The following is a 26,220-nucleotide window of genomic DNA, read 5'->3' on the forward strand; positions in this document are numbered from 1 at the left end:
TAACAGTCCTTAATGTCCTGAGGGTCTTGTTACTAGGACCAGCGGTGATGCCGTGCACACACGCCCCAGTGGAAGCAGGCAGAAAGAAACCAGTTCATGGGGATCTCACTGTTTCTGCACTTTCCAACCAGCAGACCTGAAGCCATGTGTCATTTTGAAGGTTGTGAGAGTCCAGAGCCATCAAATTATGTCCCGCCTAGTGTGTGAAAGACAAAACCATCCAAACTGCTGGCGTCTATTCTAGTGCTTTCCCCTTCCTCTCGATCTTCCTGGGTTGATTAATTAGGGCGTGAAACAGGGCTCCAAGGTCCCAGTCATCCTAATTGTAGTGGAGATTTCCTGGAGTCTCCTGTGAAGTGTAGACAAGGGTCCTTCTCCTACGTCCGTCCTGATTTCCTTCTCTAGGTCCCTCGTGGCCTGGGGGAGACTGAGACTTCTTTCTGTTTTCTAACCACAAGCGTTGTTGAGTGTTTATTACTACCCCATCCTGTTTCAGTCGTTCATGTCTCTTCCTTTGGTCGTGCTGTTTCCCTAGCCTTGCGGTGTGACCGGGTACGTTTTATAACACTTGTACTTTCCTCTATGGCCAGTAGGTGGTGACTCAGTGCCAGCAATGACATTAATTTTTGTAATTGTTAGAATTTTTAAAAGGGAATTGAATTTGAAACGCTTAAACTTTCCCCCAAGATCCCAAGTACTGGGGACTTTGTGGGTCTTTGGCTTTCAGAGTTAAATGTGGAACCAAAGTTTATGACACTCTTTTGACAACCTGACTTAAGATTGGGGCTCCAGGGGGGTCGGAGTTTCAATCATTTGAGTTCCTCTAGGCCTTTACCCATTAAAACAATATGCACAATTATCTGAGAATCCTTTTTCTTCTTTGGGTCTATTAGCATCTATCTGTTTTATCAGTATTAACCAGCTGGGGATAGTAAAGAAATACTACTTAATTTCCCCTTATACCCATTTCCTTCCCCAGACAAGTCCCAGACAGTCTACCCTGACTTTTCTCACCCACACCGGGTAATGATGTGTTGCGCTCTGAGTGTGTTTTAGCCTCGTCCACGTGAATCAGTCCTGCAGGGCTGGGACTCTGCCTGGCGCTTAGTCACTGGGCTCTGCTGAGCACCTGTCTTCATGCAGCCTGCGGTTTCCAGGACTTCACTCAGAGGAATGTTGGGGCCTTTTAACTTTGCATTTCCATCAAAGGAGCCCTCACTGCTTCAGTTCATTTCATTAACCCAACTACCCGAAGAAAAGCTTGTCCTGCAAGGGGGGAGGGGGTGAAACCAGCCGAACTCTGGCCAGAGATGCTCGGGGTCTTCCTTACTGCTGTCCTCCAGCAGTGTTTTCCCGAAATGGCTAAGATGCACATCTACCTAAGACAAAACCTGCCATTTTCACAGGGGAGCTTGTAAGCCAGCAGGCTAAAGTCAGGAAATCTGTGACCCACGTTTATTGAACTGGTCCAGGGACTTGAGCATTTCAGGGAAATTGGTGTTTTCCCCCCAGAGCCAAGCTCTTGGGCTTTAGAGAGTCTCTTTCCTTTGTGAGTTGAAACTACTTTTCTTCTAAGAACCTCTAAGCTGAGCAGTTCTGACAGCCTCTTGAGAGAGACAACTATGACCATGTTTGCTCCAAGGAACAGTCGGCACTTACCCAACAGCAAGAATGGCATCAGATTTATGCTTGTATCTGGGGTGTCAGTGATAACAAAAACTGTCAGGCAGCAGCCAGGAGTATGGGTTGCATCTCAAGAGTAGTTAAGAAAGTCTAAGAGAGGCAGAAAGCAGCATTACTTAAGTAACATACTTCTGTGGACTGGTCTGGGAGTGAATTCTTTCTAATGAGAACAGCAAAATGGACTGGGGAAAAATGGCCCTCGTACTAGCTCCTAGTCTGAACTAACAATTGGGGTGTCACTGTGTCAGCAAGGTCATGCTCAGTATCTTCTTACCCCTCATTCCTCCTTTATACTTGGGTCCCGCCCAGGGAGTCTTCCCTACCTAGTCTGCTTGCAGGGCTAACTTCCCCCAGCCTCGCTCGGTCCATCACTCCACTAAGCCCAAGCCTCTGTGGTTCCCTGTTGCCAACAGAATTAAGTCCAAAGCTCGGTTTGGCATTCAAAGCGCCGTAATTAAATTCCAACCTACATTCTTCTTCATGAACTTCACTTTGGACAAACTATAACTCAATTCCTCCCCAGACTCCCCCTGCCTTTTTTCCCCTCCAGATCTTTAGATTTTCATGCGGTGATATTCCTTGCCTCGGGAACTATATTCAATATCCTATGACAAACCACAATGGAAAAGAATGTGAAAAAGAACGTGTATATATGTATAACTGAATCCCTTTGCTGTGCAGTAGAAATTAACCACATTGTAAATCAACTGTACTTCAATAAAATAGAATTTCAAAAATATTTTTAAAAAGAATGCCTTTCCCACCCCTCTCCACCAGCCCAAATCTTGCCCAGTTTTTGAAAAGCCTACCTAATTCTATTTTTTCCTTAAGATTCTTTTTTTTTTTAATTTTTCTGTTTTTACTTTATAACAAAGTGAATCAGCTGTACATATACATATAATCTCCTCCCTCTTGCGTCTCAAGAATTCAAAGATTCTTGAATCTTTCCTGCAGCTGAATTTCAGTAAAACTTTCTGTCTGCTATTTTGTGGTCCATCTCCATTCAGCCTTCTTATTTCTCTAAATCCCTACCTTCCTGTCAAACCAAGAGCTCCTTTCTTCCCCCTCTGTACCATTTACATCACCCGGCACAGGGCCTTGTATGCCGCAGCTATTCTGAATGAATGAAAGGAAATATTTCCAACGAGTCAAAGAACGTGGACACAAGTAACACGAATAAAAGCTGTGGGATACTGCATGTAACAGAACGATTCCACTCTGATTCGGGGGAAATATGTGAAAAATATATCAGAATTTATTACTCCAGTACAGTATCATACAGGTATAAGAGTATAAACAAAAATGAACTGATATAAATATGTTAGAGCCTAGTTTATCAGTTATTAAAATGATACATGTCTCCTGTCCTATGATGAGATTTATAAAGGAGAAAGAATTACACTCTACACAACAGGATTCCTTCCAAGAGCTATAGCCGGAGAAAGGGAAAACCCGACACTTGATTTGAAGGCTGGATTTGAGGAACGTGATCTGGCCAGCCAGCCCATCCCTTATTAGGAAGCTCCTGCTGGGCTTCCTTGTGACTAGAAATAGACATTCTATTCCTAATAGAATATTTCTAACCCTTCTTTCCTGAAGGATCGAGTTATCTTTGCCTACTGAGACACGCTTTCACCTTTGCGGTCCCGTTTGCAAAGCTGCTCACGTGGACAGAGGAGGTGGGCTTCTGCCCCGGGGACTGGGATTCCAGGAGGGGCTGGCGTTCACCCCTCTTCCCGTCCGACAGAGTACGTTTCAGACCTGAAGCCCTGAAAACTTCCAAAACGGAAAGTACCTATGGAAATCCATCCTCCCCCACTTGTGCTGCGTGAAGAAGCCCCCGCCGCAGTGCATCCTCTGAGGTGAAGGAAGCAGGGTCTCCGTGATGCAGGGAACCGGTGCCCCTGGTCATGGTCGTGTGTTGTCCCGAACCCAGTCCAGGTAATTAGTAACCTTGGTGTACACGCCCGGGATGCCCTTCTGGCCACAGCCCAGGCCCCAGCTGATGATGCCGACCAAGGTCATGTGGTCGTCCTTCATACACACGAGGGGGCCACCCGAGTCACCCTGCAGAAGGGAGAACAGGTCAGCTGTTTGCAAAAATGCAGACTCTTTGGGGGGAGGTTAGGGTGAATGTTTGTAGTGTTCCTATGTACTCTTTTTTTTTTTTTTTAATAAATTTATTTATTTTATTTTTATTTATTTTGGCTGCGTTGGGTCTTTGTTGCTGCACGCGCACGGGCTTTCTCTAGTTGCGGCGAGCGGGGGCTACTCTTTGTTGTGGTGTGCGGGCTTCTCACTGCAGTAGCTTCTCTTGTTGCGGAGCACGGGCTCTAGGCGCGCGGGCTTCAGTAGTTGTGGCACATGGGCTCAGTAGTTGTGGCTCGCGGGCTCTAGAGCACAGGCTCAGTAGTTGTGGCTCGTGGGCTCTAGAGCTCAGGCTCAGTACTTGTGGCTCGTGGGTTCTAGAGCACAGGCTCAGTAGTTGTGGCTCGTGGGCTCTAGAGCACAGGCTCAGTAGTTGTGGCGCCCGGGTTTAGTTGCTCTGCGGCATGTGGGATCTTCCCGGACCAGGGCTCGAACCCGTGTCCCCTGCATTGGCAGGCGGATTCTTAACCACTGCACCACCAGGGAAGCCCTTCCTATGTATTCTTCAAAGTGCTCAGTTCGGGGAGGGAAATTTTATCTCCGTGACCTTGGGCCTTTACAGAATCAGGTTGTAGCTACGTGGTAAAGCAGAATTGAGGTCATTGCTTGGACATTTCAGGTCCCCACCCAGGCTGTAACTCCACCACTTACTAGCTGTGAAGCCCCAGGCTAACTGGGCTTCAGTATTCTTACTTGAATGATACTGAATAATAATAATCTAAAATAGAAATCATACTGCCTCCCTTGTAAGGTTATGGGAATTAATTGAGAGAAAGTTTGAAAAGCTCTGAGAACAATGTGTGGCATTTAGTAAAACTCCTGGTAATTGTTAGCTGTTGTTGTCTTATTGAATCGAAATGATTTCTGGTTTCGTTTTTAACTTGCTGCTAGTGAGACAGGCTGGGACCTGGGACCCTTGGCTGCAATGCTTGCACCTGGATACACCTCTGCTGGAGCAATAAAATACAAAGAAACTGTATGGGACTAAAAATAGCTGTGTGCATGCACAGTTGGGGCAAATTATAGACAAAAAGATACAAAAGACCAAAAAAACTCAACTGCCACTTCTGAAGAGCCGGGAGCAAAAGCAGGGTACTGCGCATGCCCCCTGCACACACCACCACCTGAGGGGTGGGCAGACCACCTAAGCCCCGCCTCCTGCCCAACCCCTGGACCCGACCCTACCCTCTCCTCGTATAAGGAACCAGCTCGCCCCCCCTCAGCGAGCAGGTGAGCAAGGGAACCTGTTGTTTGTTCTCGCTCCCCCCTGCAGCTGCAGGGTCCCCAGTAAAGCCTTGCCTGAATTTCTCGTCAGGCCTCTGATCAATTTCCATTGATTAAGGAGGCCAAGCACCCGGTGGGTAACCCTAGCTGATAGATCATGGTTTCACCTTGCATACAACCTTTTAATGACTGTCGAGCTAGGTGGTGGAGGTGTCTGAAAAAACCTTTCCAAGAGGGACCAGAGGCTCTCAAGGAGCCAAGAGGGGGAGATGCTGGTGTGGTCTCCGCATGAGAACTAAGCCTACAGTCCTCAGTGCAAGAGCCCGGCCCTGCTGTCTCCATCCACTCCTCCCCAGACTCAGGGGGGAGCCCGGCACACTGTGGGCACGAAAACAGCCCAGCACGGACGGCTCCTTGGCTCTATTTAGGTCCTAAGTACACGGGTTGGTCTGTGTCTTACACCCAAGTTATCATGAAATACAAGTACGTACTAGCTCTGATAGGAATGCTAACGCAGAGACCCCAAAAGAGTGCGCTTTCCCAGGGGAAAACCCTCATCTGAGGGCTGAACTTGAGTTCCTAAAACTTATCTCACAAATCATCTGTGTCCTACTTCCCAGGAAGCTGCCATTCCTCCTTCCCCCTCTACACAATGGACTCCAGTTCCCCAGCTCCCACAGAAGTCAAAGATGTCTTAATTTGTGTTGCTTTATCCATCACTTTGATAGTCATTTAATTGCCTGGGCTTACAGGAAATCCTGTACCAGCTGGCAGCTCCGGTGCAGACACTGGGGAGATTTCCTGCAGCTTAGATTTCTTGAGTTTGGGTGACTTTGACCTTGCTCCAGTTGCTTTATTCTCTGAGGTCCTCATCTAGATCCCCAGCACCTCACTGAGATGAATCTCTCCTTTCCGCTATCACTGTTTTTCTTGGTTAAGAACCTGTCGGCCGAGGAGCACTTCTGCCCTTGGAGGGGGAGGCTCAGGGGAGGAGAGACACTCGTGTTTACCTGGCAGGCGTCGTGTAGGTTTGCTTGGTCCCCACCGCTGCGTGTGTCTCCGGCACACAGCATGTTGTTGGTGACAGTCCTGTTGAACAAATACTGGGAAGTGCAGCGGCTGGATGGATACAGCCTGACATGGGCCTCCTTCAGGCGCTCGGAAAAGAATGGAGAAGCTGCAACAGAGGAGGAAGGCATCTTGTGGTTTTAGGGAAAGTTATTTATAAACCTTTTGGAAAGAGAAAGCCGAACTTTCCAATAAGAGCTAACGTTTATCAACCTTTTACACGTATTAAGTTGAATCCTATGAAATGGCCAATATTTTATTCTTTTGACCTACAGAAACAGCAGTTTCATAGAGTTTCACCCAGGGTTTCTCGACAGCGGCACGAGTGGCATTGGGGCCAGATAATGTTTTTGCAGGGGGCTGTCCCGTGCATTGTAGATGTTTGGCAGCATCCTTGGCTTCTACTCACTAAAGGCTGGTATAAACCTCCATCCTGAGTTGTCATAATAACTGACATTGCCAAGTGTTTCCTGAGGGGCAAAATCACCCCAGTTGAGAACCACTGGCTTAATCTAAGATCTCATTTAAACCCCATAATCTATCCTTTTCTTGCCACTGAGTAAACGGAGGCTTGGAGCATCATGAAATAAAAATCCATGTCCGGATCACACTGCTTGCAAGGTGCAGGGCAAGGATTTGAACTCAGGGCTACCCGACGGCAGAGTCCAGCCACCCCACCCCCTTAACTATGCTCACTCCACTTCTTATCAAAGCCTCCTTGAAATCTTAGGCTCTTAGAACCCTTGTGCTACTCAGACCCCTCTTGACCTGCATGGCCACCCTGTGAGGCTGGGAGGGCAGACGCTGGGGCCTCGCTAGGCAGGAACTTGCCCTCACAGTCACGGTCACGGCGGCGGCGCCTGTCCCGAGGGTGGACACTCGTGGGACCACTTTTTCCTCCCTCTGGTCAGCACTTGTGCTCCGGTCCACCCCCACACGGACAGGACGGGGCCGAGATGTCCTCCCACTCACAGGCCTCGTGCTTCCCGTAGCCAGACAGCTCGCACTCTGTCCAGTCCGGCAGCTTCAGGCCGGCGTCTGGGAGGCAGACGGTGCGTACGGCGTTGCTCTCCAGGGCGCAGGTCAGTGAGTCCGATTTCAGCTGCAGCAGTGCTGGGAGGGGGGGCGAGGAAGAGAGCGAGGATGTCAGGGGAGAGGAGGGAGGGGGCGGGGGCCTGGGGGGAGGAGGTGGGACTGCACACGTGTGAGTCTGGAGTTCCCACGGCAGCAGGGAGAGCCAGACATCTTACCTATGTCATTGTTGTAAGTGTCATCATCGAATTCCTTATGGACGATGTATTTTTCTACTTCAAACGTCTGCTCCTCCTTCCCAGGGACCAGCCGGTACGTCCTGCCCAGGACCACCTTGAGGTGGTTGGGAGGATACCTGATGGAGAGACGGCTCAAGGCTGCTCTTCTCTAATGGGCCTGGTCTAAGGCCTTAGAGAGGAGGAGGGCCCGCCGGCTTCTCATCCCTACCTTTCCTGGAAGCAGTGGGCGGCCGACAGCACCCAACAGGAGCTGATCAGGACCCCCCCACACAGAAACCGCTCTCCTGGGGACCTCCTGTTCCTGACGAAGACGGCGGCCTGCCACGGGTGGGAGGTGATGTCGGCGAAGAGGCCTCCTTTGATGCGGAGCTGGGGCTGCTTGTACCGTCTCAGGCCACAGGTGACTGGGGAGGGGAGGGCAGAGCCGGGGTCAGACCTGTGGGCCTGGGCGAGGTCCCTGAGCCCCATCCTGGTGTCTCGTCTTGGGACCCGGGTTTCTACCCCCGGCTGCGCTTCTGCAGGCTGTACAGAGGGATGGAGCCATCTCCACGGCAATGAATCCACAGCCTGCACGTGGCGAGGATCCAGGACGAGCTAAGCACTGTATAGACACTATCCTTAACCCTCACAGCGCTCAGCTTCAGGGAGGCTGGGGCCTTTTTGCCGAGGTCACAGTGGCACCTGGATTAGAACCCAGATCTGACTCCACAGCCGGGGGTCCGTCTGCGACGCTTTGTTACCTCTACGCTTTTCCTGCAGCCACTTCCTGGCTTGAGAAATAGCGAGGCATTGCAGCTTCTTCCTGGGGAATGTCTACCCCGTTGCTTTCCCATCGACTCAGCCTTACCCATCCTTCCAGGCCCATGGGACAGCCTGCCCCCTCACGAAGTTTTCCTAATACTGCCAGCCCACTGGTACTGCCCGCTGAGGATGCGCCATGCGTGACCTTGGTCATGAGTTCGCTGGTAGTTTGTGTCTTACCTGCCCAGTTAAACCCTATGTGCATGTGTGCCCTGAGGAACAGTCTGGCTGATCTGTGTGTTCACAGGAACCGAGTAATAACAATCGGTTCTCAGACGATTTCTAAAGTTTCATTTTTTAGCAAAGTGTGCCAACCTGCATTTCTCTCGGTCTCCACCCCCTCTGGGTAACCCCATCCCCCTGTGTTAACTGGGTTCTGGGAGAAGGCGGGAGAGCAGCCTGGAAGACACGGGAGGCGGCAGAGGACACGGTCAGGAATGAGGCTGGGCACGGGGAGGTGGCCACAGCTGGCCTTACCACACTGGGGCACGTCGCAATACTCCCATGTCAGCTGGCGATCCTTCAGCACGTGGCACCAAGGCTGGGCGTCCCCATCTGGGTTCCTAGTCATAAGGAGGGAAGGTTTCCAACCACATCACAAGCCAGGGAAGAGAGGGGAAGGCTGACCAGCTGGGAAGGAGGACCCTGAGCCCCGGGCTGGGCTCAGCCGCAGATCCCACCAAAGGGAAATGACTGTAACTTTTTTCTTCTGTCATTAACATTACGTCTTCATCTCCCAGCTGTGCCAGGAGAAGACTCTTAGGATGGAACAAAGGGGCCAAGTGAGGACGGCACAGGAAAGACCCTCTAACATGGGATTTGGGTCAAGAAACTGGAGGACTTTCCTTTTCACGACAAGTGCAAATGAATAGGTTGGGCTGGGTCACATCCATGGTTCCCTCCCACCCACTGGGTCTTTCATGTAACTTTCAGCATCAGACCCCTCCCATCCCGCTCCAACCCCGCCCTCTGCGCAGACGCCCCGGACCCTGCGCCGCGCACCGGCAGTGATTGTGCTTGCCCAGGCCCAGGGCCTGAGCGTTGCTCTTCCAGGCGGTGTAAATCTTGCGCATCAGGATCATGGAACTCCACGGGAGGCAGGAGGCCCCAGACGCGGTGAGGCTGTGGGTGCCGCGGTATGCCAGCCCCTTCCCCTGGTAGCAGTCCCCATCTTTTTCTGGAACACAGGAAATCTCAAACTGAAACAAAGCCACTTAAATGCTAAAGCAGGCAGGTGGGGTTTGCAGCAGGGCCTAAAGCAGAGCTGCCGGCCTGGGACACCCAAGGCAGCCAGCCCACCACCCTTTTCTGTCCTTCAAGCCCTTTCACACCGGGTGGTAAGTGGCTTCCATCCGGTGCCAGCCTCCATCATGGGCTGTGGCTTCCTTATGGCTGTGTTAACAGAGACTCTGAGGGATATTCAGGTTCGGCAGGAAAGGGTGCTGAGTTCAGCCAGTGGGGATTATTCCTGGAGCTGCTTGGAAAGCAATTAGGGGCTTCTTGTGTATACTTGACAGGCTGCTGGGATCCTGGGTGCTTCAATGGGGGGACACGTGGGCAGGCCCAGTTTTCTCAGATATTGTCTGCTAGGGACCTGAAGGATTTGTTGGACTTGGGAAGGAAGGGAGAGTATGAACCTTCAAATGCTGCGTATTTGTCCCATTTTACCGTCTTTTCTCCCCACTTGAAACTGACAAAGTATACTACCATGCACAGATAGCATAGTGATAAGGGACCTTTAAGATCATCGCGACCAGTGACTCCCAATTTATACCAGAGCTGGGGGGTGGGGAGGATGCTTTAGAGTTACTCTAAAGAGTTCTTAAATTCACAGGAATATCAGCGTCACCTGTAGACTGAATGTACACCATTTTTGTACATGTATATTTAGAACTTTAAAACATATTTTCCCTACTCTTGTGATAAATAACATCACCATTTGCAAAAGCACCACTGAATTCACAGTACCTTTTTGTAACTGAGTGTTTTTTCAATCTGGGAAATTTTCTCACATTAAAAGTCTTTACAGAGACAGAGAGAGAGATCTTGAGAAACAGGTCCATTAATCAAAAAAGAGAGAACCTCCATGCCTTCTCAAAGGGACTGGAAATCACCGAAACAGCCCCATCTTCTCTGTTGATGAGGAAACAGAGGGTCAGAGCTGTGCAGAGATCAGCTCAAGGTCAAACAGCTAGTTAGATGCCAAGCCTGGGTGAGGACCTAAGCCTCTTGACTTCCTTCCCTCTGACACTGAAATGATGAACTACCAGCTCAGTCCTTTGTCTCCTTGTTTGCAGAAGGACCGTCAGCGCTGTCCTCCAGACCCTTCCCCCCGTGAGGCTACAGAGGCCGTGGGGAGGCTGCACTTACCCTTGCCGCAGGCTGGCGTGCTGCAGAACTCGGAGATGTACTTCCCTGCCTTGAAGATGTAGCACCAGGGCTTTGAGTCTTGGTCTGGGTTTCTGAAAAATCAGCCAGGAAGGCCAGGGGAGGTGAAGAGTGAGGCCCGCCTCTCGGGCCAAGGGCTCTGCACCTCTTCCGGGGATAGAGTTACGCGTGTTTGTCGTACACAGGAGAGTCAGATCGTGTTGGGTGGAGGTATGACCTTGTGATCGTCTTTATTTGGAAATTAAGTGTGGTTTACGGAGATGCGTGTGGCTGCCACGTTGACAAGGGGTGCACCGTGATGGTGAGCTTTATGGGCTAACTTGGCTATCGCGCCCAGTTGTTTGATCAAATGCCAACCTAGGTGGTGCTGGGAAGGGCTGGGTCAATGTGGTTCACATTTGCAGTCAGCAGACTTTAAGTAAAGGAGATTCTCCTCCAAAGTGTGGGTGGGCCGCATCTAATCAGTTGAAGGCACTAAGAGCAAAAGCTGAGAAGAAGTTCTGTCTCAGGACTGCAGTATCGACTCGGGTCTGAGTTTCCAGCTTGGGGAGCCTGCCTACAGATTCCAGACCTACCAGCTCCCACAATCGCATGAGCCAATTCCTGAAAATAAATCTCTTTATGTATACACATCTCCTATTACTTCCTGGAAACCCTGACAGAGCTGACGCAGGTCTTTCCCCGACTGTGACAGCTTCTCAGCAGAGAAGATCCTCCAGGGCGGGGAAGGCGGCCCTCTCACCTGCAGTAGTTGTGATTCCCGAGGCCCAGCCTGATGGCATCAGGCCTGCGCCCACTGTAGGGCTTCATGGCCAGGCTGCTGCTGTTCCAGTTGACGCACTCGGCCCCGCTCTCCGCTGTGCTCCACCTGCCTCTGTAGGTGATGCCCCGGTCCTTGTAGCATGTGGCGCTGGCATCTGAGGGGAAACAGGACACACGACACCTCCCATGTGAATCCTCCTGTCATTTAGTTTCCAAAGGGGATCTCACCTCAAACCACTGAGGCAGTAGCTGCTGAGCTGCTTGGGTGACTGGGTCACCCCGCTGACGGGGACCGCGCCAGGCTCCAGATTTGTGCCCGAGGCCCTAACCACCCTCGGATGATCCATCCCATCCCACCCCAATCCTTCCCCCGTCACTGCACACTTGCTTTCCTTTCTGGGTAGGTTTGCAGGTGGGATTTCACCCTGGTGGGCCCCTGTCTCACAGCCACCCACCTACCACTCACCTATTTCACAGAGTTTCCCGATGAACCCTTCAGGGCACTGGCAGACAAACTCTGAGGAATAGAGGGCCTGCCAACATGTCCCCCTATTGAAGCACTGAGGTTTGCTGCAACCTGTCAAGTAGAAGCAAGGGAATCCCTAATTACTTTCCAAGCAGCCCAAGAATATATGAGTCAAAGTTGAAGCGTGCTGTCTACACGCACACACGATTCTGAGCACGTCACAAAAACGAACTCATTGACTCCTCACAGCCGACCACGAAGTCTGTATGACTGTTCTCCCATTTTACAGATGAGGAAACTGAGGCTCACGGCCTCATGATTTCTGCTCGGCACCTGCACCTTGGCCTAGGGCAGAGCATGCCTGCAGCCCCATTTGAAGGGTAGACAGGCCCGGGACTGTGACAGACAGGGCTGGGGCCGTGAGACTGGACTCGAGGCTCACAGCCTGGCTTGGGTGGACACGTACTGTTGACGGGCACCGAGTGGCACTGGGCCCGGCCACCGTTGCACCAGCAGTGCTCCACCCTGTTGCCCCTGAGCAGGGGCCTCAGCCAGGACTCATGTTGCAGGTACGTCATCTGCGTTTTCTCGTCTCTGCAGGTCACTGTAACGACAGACAGGCCGGCCTCTTTAGGGCCCGACTCACCCCAAACTGACAGTGATGCCCCCCTCCCCCACCCGCCAATCCTGCTCACTTTCGGGATAATACGTCCTTTATTCCTTCCTTGCTCTCAGCCAGAAGACAACAAATACCCCTTATTTTGTCACCAAAGACCCCTTTCATTTTTCAAAAACAATTTCAGATTCAATTTATTAGGGGGCAGTGCCAATATTGCTTTCCATATGACTGTGTAATCTTTACATTCAATTTCCTATGAAAATCAGTTATTTTCTTGAAATATATAATAGAATATAATGGTGTATTTCTACTATTTCCTTATTTTAGTTTCAATGAAATATGAAATACACTTATGAAAAACAATAAAAAAGACCCCTTTTATTGTTTTTCCTCTGATGGGCCCTTGTTTTGAAAGAGTTTATCTATCAAGACACATTTGTTAGGTAATACTCTAATTTTTCATTTTAATTCATCAATAATATGCACATGCACACAATTGCCTACCAGAATTTTTGATCCATATTAGCATTACCACACTGAGATGATGCATTTCTGGTCCCAAACAAAGAAAATTGACATTTTAGTCTGTGCAGAAAATTTGCTACTTCCATTAGTACTTTGGTATAATGAAAATAGTTGAAGTACTCTCATTAATACACTTTCCCTTTTTCTCTCTCTCTGTTTGCAACCCAGAATGCGAACTTAAAACATCTTTAACTTTTAATGAATTGAAGCAGTGACATACGTTCACTGTCAACAATACTGCTGTTCCTTTAGAGGGCCGTCAAGGCCAGGGTACGCTTGCAGGAAGCACTGTGCTATCCGACTGCGGAAGCAGTGAGAGTTAAGCTGTGACTCACTCTGGGAAAACTTCCACCTTGAATGGGTGTTGCAGAGCCTTCCAGCCCCGAAAGAGGTAGGTCATGAGGGAGGAGGGATGATCTGGGACCTGCAGTGGGGCCTGCAGCTCTTTAGATCAGAGTCAAGACAATCGGGCCGTGAGCACGTTTTATTCTTGGGATTCTAGTGGGAATGTTCCTTGGGTTTCTAGTCTCAACTCTAGACACGGCCTCACAGAGATGGTCTTCCCACAGTGCTTCCGTGAAGCAACCCAGGTTAGTCATCCCTGAGTTACCAACTGAAGGAACAGAGGCACAGAGAAGCTAGTTAACAAAGATGCTAAATGGAGTGCGAGGCGGTGGGGATCACAGCCCAGGGAGAGGCCCTGGAGGACCAGCACCGTGCGGCCCGGCGGCTCTGTGACCCTGGGCAAGTCACTCCGTCTCTCTGGGCTCTGTTCTCATCCGTGTAATATTCGAAGCCGCTTCCCTTTGTGCCATTGGGCTTGCAGGCTCCCAGCAGCGAGCGACCCCCAGGCATCCTGACCCCTTGAGGACCTGTTCCTGTCCCCTCAGAGCCTGTGTGAGTGGTGAGACAGGACAGAAGCATCTTAGCAGAGTCTCACCTTCACGGATCTTGAGTAAGCAGGTCACGTGGAAAAAAATCCCCGCCGGAGCCTAGAGCACCCTGACCCCGACCCTGACCTTGAGCCTGACTTGCCTCCACCCCAGTGACATCTCACCTCCACCTCTGTGCGATCTGGCTCCTCTCCTGAGTCGCCTGTGGATTTCCTGCAAAGAAACCAGGGGCGGAGGAAGAGTCAGTACATGCTGGGTGTCTCAGGAATAAGGGTGGTCAAACCAGAAGACCACCATCAACCCACCAATCAGAGGCCACCTGCCCAGAGCATCCCCCTCAGGTAATGGGCCCAGGTGGAATGTCCATCACCTGCCTTCCTGTCTAATTCTTTCCCCCCTTCTAGACTAGTCCCATCCAAAAGGACTTTCTGAATGATGGAAATGTTTAACATCCGGGCCGTGCAATGCGGTAGCCACTGGTCACATGTGACGACTGAGCACTTCAAATGTGGTGTGACTGAAGTGAATTTTAAATTTTACTTAACTTTAATTAATTTTAAATTAAAATAGCCGGGGACTTCCCTGGTGGCGCAGTGGTTAAGGATCCGCCTGCCGATGCAGGGGACACGGGTTCGAGCCCTGGTCCAGGAAGATCCCACATGCCGCAGAGCAACTAAGTCTGTGCGCCACAACTACTGAACCTGCGCTCTAGAGTCCGCGAGCCACAAATACTGAGCCTGCATGCCACAACTACTGAAGCCCGTGCGCCTAGAGCCCGTGCTCTGCAACAAGAGAGGCCACAGCAATGAGAAGCCCGCGCACGGCAACGAAGAGTAGCCCCCGCTCGCCACAACTAGAGAAAGCCCGCGCGCAGCAACGAAGACCCAACGCAGCCAAAAATAAAAATAAATTAATTAAAAAAAAAAAAAGCCACATGTGGGTTAGTGGGGTTGCATGTACCGCCCCGCCCTGCAATCCCATCTCCTCCAGGTAGCTGCCCCAACTCTCCCTTCTCTAAAATCCTGCTGTGCGGGCATCGCTCACGTGGCCTGAACGATGCCCTGAGCTGCCAGGCATCTGCAGAGAGCACGTGTGCTGTGTAGCTCCCACCCCAAGTAGATAGTACACGGTACACGGGCAGCTCGCCCGCCTCCATGGCTCACAGCGCCTGCACTGTCTTTTATAAATACTTTATGGATTCATTCAGACACATCCTTTAAAAACAGCCCCAAAGAAGGCATTGAGAGGCAGTGTTTACTCAAGTCAGAACGAGTGCCTAGGGTTCCGCTGCAAGCCTGGACCCCGAGCGTCGCCCACCGAGGCGAGTGTGTCCAGGTGTGTGCCAGCACAGACAAGAGGGCACACCCACCTGGCTGGGGGAACTGAAGACAGCTCCACAGAGCAGCAGCACACACAAGAGCTCTCTCTTCATAGCGTTCATCATTTCCTCAGAGTGTCCCTTGAATTCTGGAAGAAGAGGGGAAGAAACCTTAACCGTGTGATGTGAGAGGACCAAGAGGACAGCACAGTTCGTGAGTCTGCCAGTGCCCCCCAGCGTCGGCTCCCACAGCAGGAGAGGCCACGGCAAGTGTCTGAAGGATGGTGTCTTCTTCTCGCATACCTTTTTTATTGTGGTAAAATACACATAACAAAATTTACCATTTTAACCATTTCTAAGTGTAAGTTCAGCGGCATTAAGTTCCTTCACATTGTTGTGCAGCCGTCACCACCATCCATCTCCAAACTTTCATCTTCCCAAACTGAAGCTCTGTACCCGGTAAACCCGAACTCCCCGTTCCCATGGCAACCACCATCCTACTTCCTATTTCTGTGAATCTGACTATTCCAGGTACCTCATATAAATGGGCTTATATAGTGTTTGTCCTTTTGTGTCTGACTTATTTCACTGGGCATAATGCTCTCAAGGTCCATCCATATGGTAGCATGGGTCAGAATTTCCTTGCTTTTTAAGGCTGGATAATATGCCACCATCTGCATGGACCACATCTTGTTTATCCATCCATCTGATGATGGACATGGGTTGCCGGAAGATGATTTTGCCCAGACATTTCTGTGGGCTGAAGGCTGAGACCACCTCTGGCACTTCTTGGCAGCCTGGGACCTCAGGGTGCTGGTTTGGTTTCCCTTGAAGTGAGTTGCTGCCCTGGGGTTGACTAGATGGACCCAGTTGCTGCCCTGGGGTTGACTAATGTCTCATCTCTGACTTTTTTAGAGGAAACCATAGGAATTTTGTTGCTGGCACATCTCAGAGCCAGCCTGCCTCAGATGGCCTGAGCTCTTCCACTTAGAATGTGCACGCCTCCTTGTCCAACAAAGGAAAGTCTCCCATCCCCAACTCCCCGCCAGCCCCACGGCTCCATCGGGAAACCAGCCTCTCTTTTATAGACGGGGCCCGTGAAGTGCAGATTTGCAGAAAGGAGGGGAGACATCTGGTTTTGGTCATCGGACTCAGATCTTCCTGGACCCACATCCTTGGTTCCGTGTGCCTTGCCCTGGTGCTCTCACCCTCAGCAGCCCAAAGTGGGTTAGTCGGTTGGGGTGTTATTTTGTGGTCTGGCAGCTCCACTTACCCCCTCGTCCGCAAGAATTAAATCAGGGCTTTTCTTCCCTTGACTCACTTCCCCTCAGTCACAACAACTCTGGTGCCATCCCTCCCCCTCATCCCAAACATCCGAAGGGTCCCGTGGATTCAGAGACGTCCGGGACTTTGACCCTGGCGCTGGCTCGGGCTCCTTTCCTGTCGGAGGTGCTGTCCCCTCAACCACAAGCTCCCTTCAGAGCGAGGATGAAAACATAGAGGGAGATGGTGGGAGATGCTCTGTGCCCCAGTGACCTTCCGGGGCCGCTGGTGACAGGCAGAGGAGGGCACGGAGCTGTGGGGGGGGAGGGGAGGGGGCCGGACAGTCTGGGTGGTGATTTTCCTCGGGCTCAGAGGGCGTCCTGCCAGCCAGCAAGCCCCTCCCCTACTGCGAAGGAAACAGAAGGAAGCCAGGATCTGGGTCTTTGTTCCAGTCCGTCCTGCCCGGGGCCCCTTCCCGGGCAGGGCGGGGCGGGGCAGGGTGCGCTGCTTGGGGGCCCTTTTCTCACTCATTGCAGGAAGCTTGTTGCAGCACACTGGTTCCAGGCAGTTTCAGAAGGAAGAACTAGGGGGTCAAGGGCATCCGAACAGGAGCCCGCGGGGGAGTCTTCTGATCACAGGCGATCATTCCAGAATTTCTTGCTCAGTGTTCCTCGAATTTCCCCTTTCTCAAAATTTCCCCAAATTCCTCTTCAATTCCCCTTCTTAATTTTAACCCAGTACTTATAACCTTTTAAAATAGGTCTTCTTAAACACATTCCCCCTCTCTCTTCCTGCTGTTAATCATTTTTCACGTTTATAGGTTGTCCCAGCTGCATTATCTCAGCCAAGCCTTGGCGATGGGAGAGCTCTGCCCTCTCAGGACTTTACGAGCAAATTCTGAATGAAACAATGAACCAGCCTGCGAACAGGGAATTTGATTCTTCTTCATCTCGCCTGCCAACCAGCCAGGGCTTCCAGCAAGTTCATTGCCCTCATACGCGGTGGATGCCCGTCAAGTTACTGTGTAATTTCAAGAACTCAGGCTCATCCTAAGTGGAGCACAAGTCTAGATGCTGGAAAATTGCAAAGTGACAAGTGGAGCATTAAGGCATTTGCATTCCCCGGACGAATGGGGGAAGGGGAGCCAGGTGGGGGGAGGGATGCACTTCGGGCTGGGTGTAAAGGCTCCAACAGCTGCATGGCCTCAGACCCTTTTGCAGCTAAAGAATCAGCAGCAGGAGTGTATTTTTGTCTTCTGCTCTGGGACAGTTGGAGCCTGTCTCTCTTCTATCAGTCGTTATCAGTCCTCTGCTTCGTTTGGCCTTGCTGGGCCTGGAGCTGATCCAGTGCCTAAGAGCCTCACACACACCACATGATGGCTCCATCCTCGCTGCACAAAGGGGATGGAAGCAGCTGGACGGGCCAAGTGGGGTGAGAGGATGACAAAGAAATGAGTCATCCCGCCTGCAGACAAGCAGTGCCTTCCCAAGACAAGGGAGTGAGAGGGAAGCAGGAAAACTGTGTCCTGGTTTTGCCTTTGTAGAGATGGCAGGGGGTGTGGAGGTCAGGGGGCAGCACCTGGACAAAGAACAAGTGACCCCAGAAAAGCAGACTGGACCCAGGACCCTGGGGTCCATGCCAGGGTGGACCTCAACCCTGGACCACAAGCTCCCACCAAAGGGAGAGGTGCCGGTTGCCCGTGTGAGGCCAGTAGGAGCGGGGGATTTGAGCAATAAGCATAAGAAGTCCTTTGGGGGTTCATTTTATAAATGCAAAACTTGTCATTTTTTTCTGTGCTCCTCTCCTTTTGCTGTATTTAATAGTTTCCCAGAATCAAAGAACTAAAAAAAGTAAGGAAGCAAGAGGAGAAAGGAAGGAAAGAAGGAAGGAAGGAAGGAAGGAGGGAAGGAAGGAAGGAGGGAAGGAAGGAAGGAGGGAAGGAAGGAAGGAGGGAAGGAGGGAAGAACGGAGGAAAGACAAGGAAAAAGAAGACCATGAGGATGACTGACTTTTGTGGGACTAGAATCCCTGAGTCACTGGAAGCATCCCTGTATGGCGGGGAGTATGGAATGATTCTAAGGCCCGTGGTCCCCACGGTCCCAAGGCCCCAGCCCTGGTGGCCCACCCTGGCACATAAAGTCAATTTTTGTAGATTTGCAAAAGGCACCCTCTCAGCGGATGGAGTTCAGTAGATGCAGAGCTTGGCAAGTTGACAAAGAATCTGTGCAAATTAGAAACATCAGGACACGTGGCAAATAAAGCGTGGCCTGGATTCGCAGGCTGCGCTGGCAGGCATCCTTGTGTGGGACCAGCCTGCAACCTCTGACTCCAGGGCGTCCCCCGACCTGCCTAGAAGTGGTGCTGGATCCTGCTTGGCTGCAGAGACAAAGTGACTCTGTTCTCTGACCTCTGAACAACTGTGAATGATGACTGCTCCAGGGAAGAACAATGGTGTGGTAACGAGGGAGGAGGGAGGGTTAGCCTCCAGGAGCCAAGGGTGCCACTGTGGCTGGGAAACCAATCACGCCAGCCAGAAGCACAGGGTTCCTTTCTGCAGTGGTGACACGGGGAATGCTGATTGATGGGCACCAGTTCGTAACGGCTGGAGTCTGGGTGGGGTGAGGCCATGGGAATGGCAGCAGGACAGCCAGAGGAAGGGTCTGGGGAAATGCAGTGGAGGGTTGTCCTCAGGGTCTTTCACTGTCCTTTGCAATGACCCGTTCTGTCCTCCTGCCCCTAGAAATTCCTGCTCTTAGGAAAACAACAGATACGCTCATTTGCATACGGTGTGACTGCATAAAAATTAATGTGCTGCCCTTCCAAAAAGCATCTATATTTTGAGACATCAAATCTGCCCCTAGGGATGCAAAACCAAGAGGGCTAGACTCTCAAGGCTTCCTCCAGGGCTGACATTCTGTGGTTTCTATTGTGAGAACAGACGCTGTGTGAACTGTGAAACATTTGTACATGGGGATTAGTACTTTCGGGTAAACACTCAACCACATCCCATAACGTGACCTGCAATAAAGGTCTGGACCAATGCAGTCAATCAATCGAGTTCTGTGATTCTAGGTACAAACAGTGCAATTGCCTGGAAGTTAAAGGACTTGAGGACTTGCAGTTTCTACTTTTGGCAGCAAGAAAAAGGCAGAAACGTGAGCAAGCTGGAGGACCACGGAAATTGCAAGGGAAAGATGAAGGTAAATTGATACTGTTATCAAATTTTGCACCAGTGTGCAAGGTTTGCTACCTTAATCTTTGGTAAAGAGGATTCTTGGGTTGTTATTGCTTTGCAAAGCTTCTCTCTGAAAATCTGTGTAAGAGAAAGTCAGTCTCCAAGGACACCAATACTCCAAAATGACTCAGGACCTTAAGACAAACAACACCTTCCCCGCCCCACCCTCCCCTCCCCCCCCCCCCAACCCCCGGGGCAACCACCATGCCCAGGAGGGATGCCAACAAATTAGAAAAGAAACAGTAGGTCAGAACGCCTTGGAACAGCAAAGGCATGTCACTAAGTCAGGGCAAGAGATGAAGTGAGACGGGAGGAGGAAGCAGGCCTTGGAAAGGGAGTTGAGCTCCCACAAAAGCACACCTGTGTCTGGACCAGCGTCAGAGCCCGGGGCCGGAGCCGTTAGCCTGGTAGCTCTGGTCCCACCTATACAGGTCCTGCTTTTTATAGAGCTCATGCTCTCAGAATAAAAACCATTTCCCAAAACTGCCATCACAGAAGCAATTCTTAGCTTTTCCCTAGAGATTATCATACTAAGTGAAGTCAGTCAGACAGCGAAAGACAAATATCATATGATATCACCTATATGTGGAATCTAATTTTAAATAATGATATAAATGAACTTATTTACAAAACAGAAACATACTCACAGATTTTGAAAACACATTTAAGGTTACCAAAGGGGAAACATGGAGGGGGGAGGGAAAAATTAGGAGCTTGGGATCAGCATACACACACTACTGTATAAAAAATATCAATAGATAACTAATAAGGACCTACTGTATAGCACAGGGAACTCTATTCAATATTCTGTAATAACTTATACGGGAAAAGAATCTTTAAAAGAATGTGTGTATATATATATATAAACTGAATCACTATGCTGTACACCTGAAACTAGCACAACACTGTAAATCAACTAGACTCCAATAAAATTTTTTTTAAAAAAGTAATTTTCTATGTGCCAAAGCTTATTTCCTCTCTTCCTGAACAGAACTCTTTATAACTAAGGAAAAAGAGAGGATTCTGTTTCTTATCTAACTGGATTGATTCCAATGAGGTAAATAGGATAAAAATCCTCTCGTGGCACCATCCACTCCCATCTCCACTCTGTTACTCAGGGCAGAATTCCCTGCAAAGTATCTTCAAAATATAGGCACATGACCTGTGTCAAGTTTTATACGACATCAACCTACTCAGAACAATCTGTCCTGAGCATTGCCATTGCCGCACCTCTCCACCGTCTGCCAGGTAACCTTGCTTATCTGGAGGAACTCAGGGAGTACAGTTGTGGGTCTAGGAAAATAGAAGTCCATCCTGCCTCCTGTACAGTAAAAACAAAAGAAATCCTTTCCTGATAAACTTAGACCCTTGCAAAGAAAACAGAAGGTTCAGCTGGCAAAGCTAACTTCACGAGTCAGTGCAAGGACATGTCATCCCCAAGTCTGAATCTCAACAAACCTGCAATCGAACGGTAATCTAAGGGAGAATCTTGTTCAGCAATGAGCTAGTTTCTCCTGTTCCTTCCACTCCCTAAAGCAAGCATCACTACAAGGAATGAAATACGCAATCATCTGATAATTCTTCAGTCTCCTTCCAGATTTCAACACACGTAAATCAGGAAAAAATGATCAGAGGCTTTCCTTGTATCACTACATGCGGAACTTTGTCCACGTTTTATGAGGCTCACGTGAAAGTGACTGCGATAGCGTACTTTTGAGAAATGCGTGTGGATGAATGCCACTTACTCACCTGGTACGGGAGTTGTGACCCCTTACCAGGCATCCATTGAATCATTTAAGTCGATATTGTTATCTCATGTTTGCGGATGAGAGAATTGAACTTCAAAAAAGTATAAGGAACTTGCTCTGACGTGACACGTCTTGTAAAGGGAGGAGTAGGGTCTCAAGACACCCGGTTCTACCGAAAACCCAACAGTCGCTCTTTCCACGACTCTTACTGGGTCCTGATGCTGGACTGTCGTGTTGTTAATGTGCTCAGAGTTGCTGTGGAGAGGAGCTGCTGGTTGGCATGCAGGGAGCATAGCCTCTGGGGCCTTAGTTCAAACTCTAACCACCGCTTACAGACTGTATGTGGTTCCCGGTTTTCTGATGGGCTAGTCCTTTCCACCCTGCCTCACTGTGATGGCAATTAGCGAAGAAGCCGGTAAAGCCCCCAGTTACCGGCCTGCACACAGCAGAGTTAACTGTACAATACTTGCTGCCAGGAGCGCCCTTTGGACGGGGGAGCGCCAAAGTTTACAGCTTCTGCTTGGAACGTTGACTAGAAAGGAAGCCAAGTTCTATGGGGTCATCATCAAGTTCAAGTGTTAATACCAAATCCTGTCTCCTAGATCATCTGGAGATCTTGCGATAACCTGTAACTGGATTCTTTATGATTGAAGTCAAGTTTCATGCCCTTCAGCTACGTGCACAGATCAGTATTAACTGGAGCCCTTATTTCCTGGATTATGGGGTAATGTCTTTTATCCTATTTTCAATCTGTGTTTTTGTTCACCTTTCCCAGGCCTACTTACACCACACATGCCAGGGCCACTCTGGATTCTGAGAGGAAGGTGGAGTTCGCGGCCAAGGCAGCTGGAAGGTCAGGCCCTCAGTACTGATAAGGGCTGTCTGATGCAGACCATGCAAATGTTTGAAAACCAGAGACATTAGGCAAGAAAAATAAGGAAACTGGAGCTTCTCAGAAAACCAAACCAAACCAAACCAGATCTCCCCTTTCTCTCTGCAGCCCAGGTGGCAGACACTGGCTCTTGCTGCAAAATAAAACAAATTCCTCTTTTGTGTGAACATGACCACATGTGAATAACCAGCAGAGACCAGTTATCGGTGGGCTTTCTGTTTTACATTATTCATAGTAGGATACCGGGTTTAGCGTCCTGCCGAGCCCCTCCCGCCGCCTTCAAGGAACTGCCTCTGCCGAGGTCTCTAACCAAGGGGCTTGGGAGCCTCCTGGGTGCCATCCTCCTGGCTTCCATCAGATCCCCCATCCCATCCACCTTGACCCGAGCCCTGGCTCATTCTGGTTTCCTCTCTTCCTGAATTCACAGGTGATGACTTACTCTGCGTATCACCAACAAACCTGAGCACCAGCTATGCACCAGGCATGGGCTCTGTGGTATAAAGACACATACGCTCCATCCACAAAACCTCATAGTCTAGGAAGGCGACAGACAAGTAACTAGACAAAAACACCCCGCAGATCGGTGCTGTGATATGCGGGGGTCGGGTGGGTGGAAGGTGGGCACACAGAGGAAGAAGGGGTCCTGCTGGGATGTGAAGGAGGGGATGCAGGTCACGCTTGTTGAGGTGGGCGCTGGTCGAAGTGGGCTTTCTGGAATGGACACTATACAAGCTGTTTGTCGAACAAAGGCAGGAGTGAGCCAGGCACTGGAGAGGTGTCGCTGGCAAAGCACAGCCCCAAGATGGGCCCATCGTTCGGGGCCCCGGGTAGCGGCAGCAAGCAGCCAGAGCCTCTTAAAACTCAGCACGAACACCTTTCTTTGGGCAAAGGAGTCTGAGTCACACACCCCAGGCTCTCCCTTTGAGGGCGTCCCTAGGAGGAAGTGTGGCTTGGAAAGCCCAAGAGTCCTAGGGATGTAGGGGCCTTGGGGGACGAGTTCAACTTGGATTCCCTAATGTGTAATTGTAAGTTAAAGGAATCCTTGTGACTATATAAGAAACAAAAAAGGCTCTTAATACAAAGATCTCCTAGTATCTGGGTTCAGCCTGACCTTGAAGTGGTCTTTCAGAGGCTCCAGGTGGAATCAGGCCAAACCTCTCCAAGCCCTGTGTATGTATCAGGAGCGTCACGTAGCCCTCCTCTGCAGCTCAGCTGAGCCCATGGCCAAGGCTCACCTTTCAGATCACGGCCATTGGTATGGATGGAGTGGGCAGCTGCTAAGGACCCTCGACTGCAGCAGTTCCACGGGAAGAACAGCCGCTGGCATTTCCTGGAGAATCACGATCAGAACCAGAGCTTGCCTGAGTCGTGCCTTCAAAGACTGTTTATGAAATGCCTGCTATGGGCTCAGCACCTGGCTCCTTTTCCCTTCATCATAGGTCTTAACTTTCAGGCGATCAAAAGGCTTATCTTTCCCTCTACACCCTTCTACAGAAGTCTTTTTCCCAGGAAGGAAAGTGGAATGTAAAATGCACAAAATATCACTAAAAGAATGTGCTGTCCTTATATGTAAATAGACACCTAAGCCAACAGCAGGAGACCATGTAGCTGGACTTGGGGTTGAGCCAGGGCAGATGGTCTTGAGGATTCTTTCTAGCTGGAACTTTCCATGAGTCTAAATCATCCTCGCTTTTTATCTGGCTTCACTGGAGACTCACCACTTGGTTTTGTGAGCTGGTTGACTAGGGTGAGGTTTACCACCTGAAACTACCGACAGCATTTTTCTCCGTGCAAAGTGAATGGCCCAAAGAAGGAATGGACAGAATATTCTGGTCACTCATTGTCTATTCTGGCCATCTTATCAAAACAGAGCTGAAAATCACTCGCAGAAAATAGGAATTTTATTCTGAGACTGCAGATGCCAAAGAGTCATCGAAACTGAACACTTTAGCTCAAAACCCAAATGTTTCCTCCCCACCAGATACTCGGTATTCAGAGAAGCACATGGATTTTGAACTTTGACTGGAACTAAGCCCACTATTAATTCCATGAATCATGCTGCTACCTCAACCTCTGATCCAAACAACCTGCCCAAACTCTGGAATCTTTGGAAGATCTAAAGCCAGCACTGCTCCTCCCAAATGATCATCTAGCCAAAGGGCCCCTTACACTGCTGTAAAACCCCAGGACCAGAGGAACTCCTGTAGGTGGATTAGTGACAGACCTCACCTGGGTTGTAACTTTCCCAGATGCTCTGTGGTCCTGGCCACCCATTTACAAAAACCTTACATGGTGATGGTGGCTTCAAGTCACAACACCAGGGGTGTGGCTGGGTTGCTTGTTACAATCATTTGAAATATACTGGTCACCAGCCCTGCTCACCAACATGCTAGGTCCCCAGGTCCAAGAGTTCCGCCTCCATGAGCAAAAACTAGTAACGGGATCATTTATCTTGCCCTCGAATCAGGAACTTCTCCAGGCTGGTGCAGAAGCACCTGAGACCAGCACCATCACTGGGAGACTCTGATATGGGGATCCACAAAATAAACTGAGGTGGTCCTGGAGAGTCTGCACAGAGACTGAGCCATTCAGGCAGAGAGCAGCCTCTCACCTGCTCATGACAAGAGCAATTCAAGGCTGGTGTCTCTGAGAACGTTTTAGGTGGAATCAGTTGATGGGTAGGATGGAGCTATTTCTATTTCAATATTCACGGCGTCTCTGCTGGTGCCCCGTCTGGCTTTGCTCTCACAGGAAGCACTTACCCGGCAGCTCACTCTGACCGTCATCTATTGATTCTGGACCAGTCAGTGTCTAGATCCCGGGATGAGTCTCCTGTCCACTGGCAAGAATTGCTAGGAAGTCCTTTTGAGGGAATTCCACTTAACGGTTGTGTTTCAGAATTTCTTCATGGGATTGCACACACATACACACACACACACACACACACACACACGTAATTTTTTTCTGTCATCCGCCAGCTGCTGCAGGAGACCACCATTGCTATCCACACCAGTCATCACTACCACACGGCTTTGGGCTTGAGTTTGTCATCAGTTACCTGAGAGCTCCTTCCTTTCCCTTCGCCTCCTACCCTCCCTCCCTGGGAGGTTAAGAAAATAAAGATAATAACACTGAAAGCCTAGAGAGCCTGATATGGTCCCTGCAGAGTGCTCTGGGAATAGAAGACATTGCTGTTATTTTCCCCTGTAATTGAAAAGTCCTCCAAGAGCCCCACCTCTTGCACCCCAGGCAAAAAACCAGAGGACAAAACCTGCCATGGAGGTGGGGGACGAGGAGGGAGATCAGAGGCCTCCCTGGGACTGTCCTCCACTTCTCTCGCCCAGCACTTCCCTCCCGGGGAATCTTCTGTGGGCAACTCACTCACTCCCCAGCCCAGCCTCAGTTTCCCCATGGGCTCAGACACCCCCCACACACAAGGGACCCTCCCGGCTCTAACCCCATCAACCCATTTCACATTTCTTGCCCGTGAGTCATAAGGTGTGCCCATTGACTATTCAGAGCATTTCTGTATCATTCTTTTCACTTTCCCCTTTGCAAGCAGAGATTTCCTCTCCGGGAAACACAACCCTTCTATCCTCTCTCTTCCCCTGACGACCTGGCCCCTGCAAACACTTCAGCCCATCCCAACGAGATGCACATTCAAAAACAAATCTCCCCCTGGACGAGGATTCTAGCTAATCCCCTTTTGGCCTGAATTACAAAGTCGGCCCCTCGGTGTAGACATTCCTTCATTGGCTCAGAAAGACTTTTAAGAGAGCTGGGGTGCAGAGAGGCGCAGAATCCAACCTACCACCGCCGCGAGCCTTCTCCCTTCCTTCCAGAGGCGTCCTCTTCAGCCCCAGGCTCTGCAGGACCTCGGCTCTGCGCTCCCTGCACAACTCCCGCCTCCTTTAAA

General features: G+C 50.3%; 1 protein-coding gene across 1 annotated transcript; it reads right to left on the bottom strand.

Moving 5' to 3' along the window:
* Positions 1 to 2,916: 2,916 nt before the first annotated feature.
* PLAT (plasminogen activator, tissue type) lies at positions 2,917 to 26,220 on the bottom strand. The gene is made up of 14 exons (XM_059909385.1): positions 26,116 to 26,220; positions 15,218 to 15,315; positions 14,013 to 14,061; positions 12,278 to 12,415; positions 11,812 to 11,922; positions 11,326 to 11,500; positions 10,566 to 10,657; positions 9,198 to 9,372; positions 8,673 to 8,758; positions 7,603 to 7,798; positions 7,374 to 7,510; positions 7,096 to 7,236; positions 6,066 to 6,232; positions 2,917 to 3,750 (listed from the first exon to the last, which is right to left on the bottom strand). Exons 2-14 carry the CDS (start codon positions 15,290 to 15,292, stop codon positions 3,592 to 3,594), a joined length of 1,701 nt encoding a protein of 566 aa, XP_059765368.1. The 5' UTR covers positions 15,293 to 15,315; positions 26,116 to 26,220; the 3' UTR covers positions 2,917 to 3,591.

Source organism: Balaenoptera ricei, chromosome 21 (genome assembly GCF_028023285.1).
Source record: "Balaenoptera ricei isolate mBalRic1 chromosome 21, mBalRic1.hap2, whole genome shotgun sequence".
NCBI classification, from domain to species: Eukaryota; Metazoa; Chordata; class Mammalia; order Artiodactyla; family Balaenopteridae; genus Balaenoptera; species Balaenoptera ricei.

What these genes read in the sequence shown, in the direction of transcription:
- PLAT (XM_059909385.1), bottom strand. Translation starts at nt 15,292, where the DNA reads ATGATGAACGCTATGAAGAGAGAGCTCTTGTGTGTGCTGCTGCTCTGT. An exon ending in CGGGAAACTCTGTGAAATAG is followed by an intron (nt 11,501 to 11,811) that starts GTGAGTGGTAGG and finishes GTTTCCCCTCAG; the next exon opens with ATGCCAGCGCCACATGCTAC. An exon ending in GGCAAGCACAATCACTGCCG is followed by an intron (nt 8,759 to 9,197) that starts GTGCGCGGCGCA and finishes CCTTATGACTAG; the next exon opens with GAACCCAGATGGGGACGCCC.